This window comes from Penaeus chinensis, chromosome 35 (genome assembly GCF_019202785.1).
Source record: "Penaeus chinensis breed Huanghai No. 1 chromosome 35, ASM1920278v2, whole genome shotgun sequence".
NCBI classification, from domain to species: domain Eukaryota; kingdom Metazoa; phylum Arthropoda; class Malacostraca; order Decapoda; family Penaeidae; genus Penaeus; species Penaeus chinensis.
In genome coordinates this window covers 10,680,305-10,689,592 of record NC_061853.1, presented here as the reverse complement: position 1 = coordinate 10,689,592, position 9,288 = coordinate 10,680,305, and the positions used below count along the sequence as shown (strand labels likewise).

Genomic DNA, 9,288 nt, shown 5'->3' with positions numbered 1-9,288 from the left:
CTGAGGTTCTTCCTGGGTTTTGGAAGTTCTTTTAGGGGAGGGGGGTTCATGTGGGGTCTTTTTGTGGGGGGGGTTAACTTGGGTTGGGGGTGGGGGGTCTTTGTAGAGCTGTTTGAGGGGTTGTGGGAGGGAGGGAGGGAGGGAGGGAGGGAGGGAGGGAGGGAGGGAGGGAGGGAGGGAGGGAGGGAGGGAGGGAGGGAGGGAGGGAGGGAGGGAGAAGAAAGCATGAGAGGAGAAATGGAAAGGGAAAGAAAGAGAAAGTCAAAGAGCGAGAAAAAAAGAAGATAGTGAGAGTAGGAGAAAGAGAGAGAAATAACACACAAAAAAAAATGTATCCTAACAAGAACACCACAATTACTTAAATAACCGAATCACGCATTCCGTGGTTGGTTATTATAAAATCGATGCCACGGTCTCGTGTGTTTTTCTCCTTAAATGGCGGGTTAACGTTAATGAATTCGTGAATGATATTGTGGTGTGATTTTACTGCATTATTCTCGACACGAAAGTTATTGTATTATTGGATCATTTTCTCTTCGTTTTCGTTGTCTATTTTTGAAAGATTTTGGATGTGTTTTGTTGGTTGGTTGTTTGTATGTGTATAATGGGGTAACGGGCACTAACGATAGAATTAGGGAAATGGTAATGATAAAAATGTTTAAAGAATTATTTCAAAATTGATAATCCTGTAACAGAGTCATGAAGAAACACCTTAATCCTAAAGCCATCTCAAACGGAACCTAAACTCGCCCAAACTCACCCCCTCCCCCCCTCTCTCTCTCCCCCACAGTGCAGTCGTTGCGAAGCCGTTGTCATCCCTCCGGACCAGAGACTGAGTTTTTTCAGCGACTACAGCCGGACCCACGCCTGCCCCTCCTGCGGCCACGTCGACCACCACTTCGTGAAGCCCCTGACGTCCTTCGTGAGGGACGACAGGCAGGCGTGGTAGTGGCAGGCGCCCTCGGGCCTCCCCACCACCCCCTCCCCTCCCCGCCCAGCGCTTCAGGCCCGGTGGGTGAGACGCTCCCGCTCGCTGTGGGAGATGCGTGGTTCTCTTTTATTTGTCTTTTTCTCTTTTAATTGCTTAGTTTTGTTAACTCTGTTTTAAGTACTATGCTAGGCTCTTCTGTCTTTTATAGTTTCAGTGGTTTTATGGTGTTTTTAGCTGGTAACTACTTAGATAATTACCTTCATTACAAAGTGTATCAATGCTTTATTTTGATCATGGTTTTGTATTATCATGGTTTTGTATTATCTTGGTTTTGTATTATCTTTCGCTTTATTAACAAATGCTGCGAATATTAGAAGATGTATTAAATTGATTCGGGAATTAATCACTAGTGTAAATGCATTACGTTTCTTACTAATATCAATAATATTAACACTGAAAATTCCTCTTCTGTAATTTTTATTGTGGAATATACTTTCTTCCCTGTTCCCCTTATTAGAAAATCTATTATTATTATTCTTTTATTTCTTATCTCCCAACAGGACCAGCCTTGGCCGGGGAAATCGCGTAACACATACATCCCTTTGTTTGGCGTTGTCACCTTCAGAAAAGAGTGTGTATAGTGAACTTACTTTGTCTCTTGGAATTGAAAGCAAGGACAGGACCGAAAAAAAAATAGCAGAGTGAAAACGGACCGAGAAGGAAAAGGAAGTGGAAGATAAATAGAGAAGGCGAGGGAGAGAGAGAGAGAAAATTAGTTTTAAAAAAAAAGAGGAATGGTATTTTTTAAAAGTAACTAATTGAAATAACGAGAAAGGAAAACGTTAAGACATGGGCTGACTGGAAAGGGTGTGAGTGTAGTCAGTCATTTTTCTCTCCCCCCCCACCCCCCCACCCACCCAGCCAAAACCAATCCACACACACACACACACACGTACATTGGTTCTTTGCTGTGTTGAGAAAAGGAAATCGTGTGTGTGTGTTTTTTCAAGAGAAGGAAGAGGATAGATTTGATTGTCTTTGTCGGCATTCGAAGATCTATGCAGAGAAGAGAACAGCAGAGAAGAATAAAAACAAGAAGCTGGGTTTGATAGTTTTTTGTTTTTTTTTCATTCTCTTAAAACATTCCAGATGATGAATGTGTGAAGACCCTTTCTGTCTGTTACACGAGAGGAAGCAGAGGATGGCATTGATGTGGTCGGTGAGGAAGAAGGAAGATGGAGGGCGGAAGGAGGCGAAGGAGGAGAAGGAGAAGAAGAGGAAAGAAGAGGAGGAGAGAGAAAGAAGTCTCGGGGGAAAAAGATTTTTTAAAAGTGTGTCTGGGAGGTGTGAAGTCTCTCTCTCAGGGGGCTTTCATTACGCTGAAAAAAATTCAAAGGACCGTGTTATTAAAGTCTTTTTTACGGAAAATAAAAGACTTGAGAAAGACAATGAGGTGTTGGCGAACGCAGCGGCACTTCTTCAGGTGTTGCTTGTATGGACGACTTGATGCTACCGAAGAAGGGAGAAGGAGAGAGAAGGAGAAAGGAAAAGAAAAGAAAAGAAAAGGTGTAGATAAAAACATTTTATCTCCTGACGTGTCTTGTGTTTGGAACTAATGATACTTTTGAAGTGTTGTTTGTTTTTATACAGAAAAAAAAGGAAGAAATCTTTAAGAAAACTGAAAAAGTCTGCTGCACAACACCGTGGTCCGATACCATATACCTGCCAAGGAGTGTCCTGGAATCAAATTCTAGGCCTGTTTCTAGTGTGATTGGCTCGGAACGAGATAGATGTAAAGAAAAATGTACTTATGTGGACAATTGGTGTGTTTTTATACGAGTACATATTTTTTTTTTCTTAAAGAAGCCCAGATTTTAAGGTGTCTGCCGGGGAAAAATTAAAAAGTAGACAGACTCAAACCAAAAAAAAAAACTACAAAAAATACAAAAAAAAAAAAATTACAGGAACCCATATGGAACCGGGGATACTTTGTCTTTGTAATGTTTAATAAGTCCACCGGAAAGACGTGGACGGATGTAAATAATGATAGAGAATAGTCGTATGCTAATTGTGTGATCTCCTGTGCTGTATACAACTTTATTCCATAAGTACGATTTTAATGTTTCATCGTAGAGATAGTCCATAAAAAAAATCCTTGCTGATATAGCGCCCGAGACAAACAAACAAACAAAAAAGATGAACTTACAACCCCGTTTTTTGAAATTTGTAACGTGGAAAGAAGAAAGAAAGATAAGCAAAAAAAAAAAAAAAAAACAGACAAACATATTTGGAAGATGATTTAAACAACAACAATGATAATGATAGTGTGGATGAAAAATCAGAAGAAAAATGGAGGTGAGATGGAAGGACGATAGAGAAGAAGTAGAAGAAAGTGTGAAGAAAAAAACGAAGGAATAAGTGTAAACATCGACGAATGGAGGAAGAGGAGGTCGGAGTGATGATGCGAGGAAGTGAAGAAGACCAAAGTGATGCGAGGAGGAGGTGACGAAGCGAGGAAGTGGAAGAGAGATCGGTAAAGAGAGGAAGAGGAGGTCGTGGCGTTGACCGAGGACGTGGAGGGAAATGAGAAGAAATAGAAGAAGAGAAGAAATAGGAAATAAAATAAAAAGAAGAGTCAAGCGTTCAAAAAAAGAAAAAAAAATATATAATTGGCGATTAATTCCATCTTGTACCAGTGACTAAAAACAACAGAGAAAGGAGAAGAACAACGAAGCAAGGGGAGCTATAGGAGCGGATGGTGAAGGAAGGGAGAAAGGAGAGAGAAGGAGAACGAAGAGAACGACAAGAAGTGAGAAACACCGAAGGCTTGTCCACAAAGAGAACGCGGAAGAAAGAGGAGGAAGGGAAGAAAAGGGGGAGAATGAGAAGAACACGAACGAGAATAAGAAAACAGCAAGAGATAGAAACAAAAAAAAGAGAAGAAAAAAATGGAGAATAGAGGAAACGGAAACCAACACCCCCTACCTCCCCCCACCCCCCTCCCACCCCTCTAGAAGTGGGGGGGGGGGGGACCTCAGACCACGAACCCCGCTCGAAGCCAACGCCCAGACCGACGAAGATGGAAAAGGGAGAAGAGAAAGTGGCGAATAACGGACGAGAGAGAAAAGCGAAGAGCAAGAACCGGAAGAGAAAGAGAGGAGAAAAGAAAATGTGAAAAAGAAGATCGAAAAGGAGTCGTGTCAACGACGATGAGAGTTGAATCCATCCGGTAAGAAAGAAAAGAGAAGTGAGTGCGAGAAGGAGAGAGAAGAAATCAAGCCAAGAAAGGAAAGGAAGACCCAGGAACAGAAGAAGAAAGAAGAAAGACGAGAAGGACGAAGGAAGGAGGACCTGGTTTTCATCACGACCATCCCCCCTCCCTCACCCCACCCCCCCTACTCTCAACCCCCCTCGAGCACCAACCTTCCCTCCATCAACCTCGTCGGGCGACAGTTGAAGGCAGTGAGTCTCCTTCCTCCTTCAAACGCGCGGGAAAGGAAGAGAGGAACCTAAATGCCTGTAAGTTAGTTCAATGTCCACTCTTTTCTTTCATTTTTTGTGTAAGAAAAAAAACAAACAAAAAAAACTTTAAGCCCCCAGGTGGAAACTTGAAACAATAGCAGCATAAAAAAAAAGAAATCGAGATTTTTTTCCCACCCACCCTTCAAAAAAAAAAAAAAAAAAAAATATGGAATTATATATATACAATTATATTATTAATGATTACTGATGCTTCCACTTTTCACGGTGGGTTTATTGCTTATGATGTAGGGATGATCATGGTTTCAAGATGATGATGAGACATAGGAAAACAACTTTTTAAATCTCTCCGTATTGAATGTGTAAGGTACATTTTATATATGTAGCTTCAACTTGTACTGTGAGAATGATTCTGATCTTTGCCGCTTTCCGTCTGCTGGCCAGTGTGACATGGTGAGAGAAACATAACAAAAAAAAGCAAAAAAGTGATAAAATTGATCAAATTTTTTTTTTCAAAATTTAAACGCTGCGAAAGAAACTAAATGTTTAAATGATATATATATTTTTTTTTTTTTTTTTTTTTTTTTTTTTTTTTTGTCCAACAAAACTCGCTGCAAGATCCGACCTTGTTTCTTTTACAATAATCTCAAGCATTTAAAGGCAACTATTGAATTTTCGAATTTAACATAGGCAAGAGATCAAACACCCTTATTATTTTCACCAAAAGGATGAACATTAATGGAAATACAAACATGTCATCGAGAAAGGCCAAGCGTCAGAAACATTCACACTTTTTGCTTCCGTTGTGCGAGGAATCTGAGATTAGGCTTAGGAAGTCCAGGAAAAGCAAATGAAGTCTTAAACATTTTTCCTAAATGAAGTCACGAGTCAAAAAAGTCTTTCGGAGGAAAAGAAAATAAGTAACCATTATAAACGTCAGATCAGATTCTTTACAATATAATGTTGGGAGAAAGATTGCGGTAGCTTCGGCAGAGATATGTGGAAGATGTCATTGTTGTCTGAACTTTTGACCTTTTACTAATGGAAGATATACTTTTTTAAATCATAATCAGAGGAAAATCCCGTCGTTGGAACAAGCAAGATTAAAGCTATCGAATTTAAGAAAAAAAGAAAAAAAAGTGTTATTGAGAAGAAAAGTTGATTTTTTTTTTTTTTTTTTGAAGTCCGTCGATATGAACACCCGATTGTTAAGTCAAACATCAAATACATTTTATAGCAATTAACGACTATCCAAAAGAGAACGGACTCCACGACGTCGGAACATTTTTTTTTTTTTTTACTTTCTAAAAACTTCCACTTACATTGTAAACTCACACCATCAAACCTCCTTTTGGGACCTTCACATATTTACCTAAAATCTCATTTCGTGGTTCAACAGAGAGTGTGAAAGGTGTTTTGAAAAAAAAAAAAAAAAGAAGTCTCCATTCAAATTGGAAAATACAACTAGTTCAATGAAAAAAAGCGAAATGTATTGACTACAGATGACATCAACGACCTGCCAACCCCACCCCCTTTCCTTGACCCCCCCTCCCATACGAGAGCTATGACCTGACTTCTTCGGCTTGACCTCAGCTATATTATGTGCATTGCTAGGCTATAAGCTATATGGGACCTGATATTTTGACCAATACTACCATCGACTCTGCGGTATGCATTGGGCACGTGTTGGACCTTATCATAGGTGGATCTGTAAGCGTTTTAAGGCGGTTTTCGGATCTGTAGACGTACGTTTTAAGACGAATTTTGGATCTGCAAACGTTTTAAGACAAAAGTTTCGCATCCGTAAACGTTTTAGGACGAATTTCTCTGGATTTAGGAATCGATGGGTAACTTTTTTTTTCTTCGTTTGGTAACCTTTACTCATGGATTCTGTGGTTAGACTAAAGTAATACTAGAATAAAGTTGTATCTTTCAAGTATATAATATTAAGCAATTGACTGGTAAAATCTGGAATTATTGCATTGTTTCCGCATTCAAAATAGTAACAAAACTCAAAAGAGGGCAGTACATTACAACATCACAAAGATAGTCCTGGTCATCTTTTTTGACGCAGAAACCACGACATGAGCAACGGTTCCGACAACGCCAGCGACAAAAGTGGGCTTCAGACAAACAGCCTCCGATTCAGGAAAGAAATCAGCCAGACATGTTTTTTTTCTATGTAGCTTTATACCGTGTTGATGAGAGAATCAAAGGACACTTTTTTTTTAAAGAGAGTGAAATGCAAATGAATCGTAATTTTATTATTATTATTATTATTATTATTATTATTATGAACTGTGTGTATATTCAGCGTTTTGAAAGGCTAGAATCACCCGGAAGAAGGTTGAGAATAGAGAAAGGGGAAGCAAATAGGACGGTCTTGAAGTGAGAGCCAATGGAACCTCAGCTTAATTTGATTAGTCATTTTAAATCATTCTTAAAATGTTGACCAGACAAAAATAGATTCTTATAAATAAGAAACCTTCAACTTTTTAGAATCTAAGTCTCAAGAACACTTCGTAGGTAAGGGTTAAAGTAAAAAAAAACAAAAAAACCGCCAATGTTTTCATTCTTATTGGATACCTTCGGGAAACCAAGAATCCATACCAGACAAGACCTCAAGACAGGCCTCCTAAACCCTTTGCTTCCTCTCTTTCTAAGACCATGTACACTCACCCACAGTGTTTTTTGCCTCATGAAGTATAAGGACGGGGCTTGTATTTCAACCCTGGGAGGATTCTCGAGCGACCGGGTGGAAAGGGAGGACGAGGAGGGGAGAGAGGGTGTTCAGTGGAGGGCTTCTTGATACCCACGAGGAGGACTTTCTGTGTCTACTCCCCCCTCCCCCTCATAAAAGGATTAAAGAGAATAGTAGAGTAAAGGAAAATCTTGGTTATTTTGGTTCACAAGTTTGTTCCATCTGCCCTGTCCCTCCCGCCCCCCTCTCGCAACAGGATCTCTCCCACAAGCTTCATGGTTTTCAAGATTAAAATTTGAATCGACAACCACGACCACAACAAGCTACATCTTTGGCTCAAATTTCTTGATTGTACATAGTAGACATGTAGGCCTATTCGTAAGTTAGGATCAAGATATAAGGAACTCAATAGTAATAAAGGTTCAATTACAGTGCATCATGTTTTGTTCGCTTGCTACTTTTGATCAGTTAGTGGAATGGAACCCAATTTTCTTCGAATTAGAATGTGCCTTGACATGGATTAAAAAAAGTAAAAACCAAATAAAAAATGAATCGATAGATATGTGTTGCTTCTTATTTCAAATTGGCATGATTTGTAATTATTATGATTATGGGAAATAAATTTACTTTTGTACCCTAATTGGCTCTCGTCTTTTTTCAAATTCCATTTTCTCTCAGTTCACGCTGAGGACTGGCCAGGTCTGTCTAAGAGACGGACCTGGCCCGCCTTGGTATCCAAAAACAACAAAGAAAAAACTGAAACACATCATACACACAGATGGACACAAAATTCTCTCTTTATAGAAGGAAGAGTAAGAATAACAACAGAAGGAATTGATTTCACAGAATCATAGAGTTGAATGTTGGTAGAAAAGCTATCATCAGACTAACGTTCAGTATCAGGTGAATCCAGAGATGTGAAAGTTGATTGAAAAGATGGATATACTGACTTCCAAGCTGGTTTAACACACGGATTCCTAGACTTGACTCGTGTATGCATTAATCATGACTTAAATAACCAAATTCTCAAATGACAAAATGCAGTAAAGAAACAGAACCAGTGTTCTCTTACCCCGGCTAGAACATGAGTAAGTTGGTGGACGCTGAGAGACAAAATTTCTTCAGGTCGGTAAGTAAAAGGGTAATGAGATGCAAAAAAAAAAAAAAAAAAAAAAAAAAAAAAGTAAAAAAAAAAAAATCATTTTCGAATCCAAAAAGAGAGAGAGGACGAAGAAAAAAAGAAAAGAAAAAAAGGTAAATAAAGAATTGATAATCAAGAACAGCAATCTTCCATGTTGATGAACGAGCCCGGAGGGGTTCTTTCTACACACGGAAGATATGAAAAAGACAAAAAAATACCAAAAGAAATATAAATAAATAAATAAAACAATTTGTAAAAAAAAAAAAAAAATCTTGAACCAACCCTCATTACCCTCACCCAAAATTATACATACTTATTCTCCTCCTCCACCAACGAACTCCTGTTGCATCTTGCACAAGCCATGCAAGGAACGAAGCGAAGACGTTCCTCGGCTTGCAGTTCCCCAGGACATTTAAACCCCGAGACACTGGCACGGGCGCACCCTCGGCGGAGACCAGTACAAAGGGGTTCTGGCGATCGGAGGCGAAGGGCGGTGGCGCTCCGGCTTGGCAACTGTGGGCCCTTCACGCCTGTTTGTATATGTGTATGTATATGTACGTGTGTATGTATGGTTGTCTACGTATACGTATATGTTTCTGTTTATGTACATGCATCGTGGTGTATGCATTTATATGAACACATGCACATATAATATAGATATGTATGTATGAATTCATTTCTCATTTTCTTTTTGATTATGTGCGTCTGCCTCCACGAATCTACGCCCTTACATATCTCTTTCAATTACTGTTTTGACACTTTGCCTTCTCCTTTCTTCGGCACCGCTCTGTGTATTTTTCCCATTTGCCAATTCCCTGTTTTTTTTTAATCTATACCTCAACGAATTTTCTTTACTAAATGGCTTCCAACCTATTTCTGTATTTAACATTTGTCAGTCTCTTTCCCCATTTCCTCACTTCTATGCTCTTCAACTCCCAAACGTATTATTCTTGAAGACTAATAAATGTACAGCTTTCAGTACACGTTCTACAACACACACACACCTTGATAGCCATACAAATTTCTTCTGAGTTT

At 39.3% G+C, this 9,288-nt stretch overlaps 1 protein-coding gene across 1 annotated transcript; it reads left to right on the top strand.

Moving 5' to 3' along the window:
• Positions 1-790: 790 nt before the first annotated feature.
• On the top strand, positions 791-7,752 carry LOC125044182 (headcase protein-like; the record flags this gene model as incomplete). The annotated part of the gene is given in 2 exon segments (XM_047640651.1): positions 791-1,011; positions 1,492-7,752. A coding segment is annotated over 1 exon segment (159 nt), but the record flags the coding sequence as incomplete, so codon positions are not given.
• Positions 7,753-9,288: the final 1,536 nt, after the last annotated feature.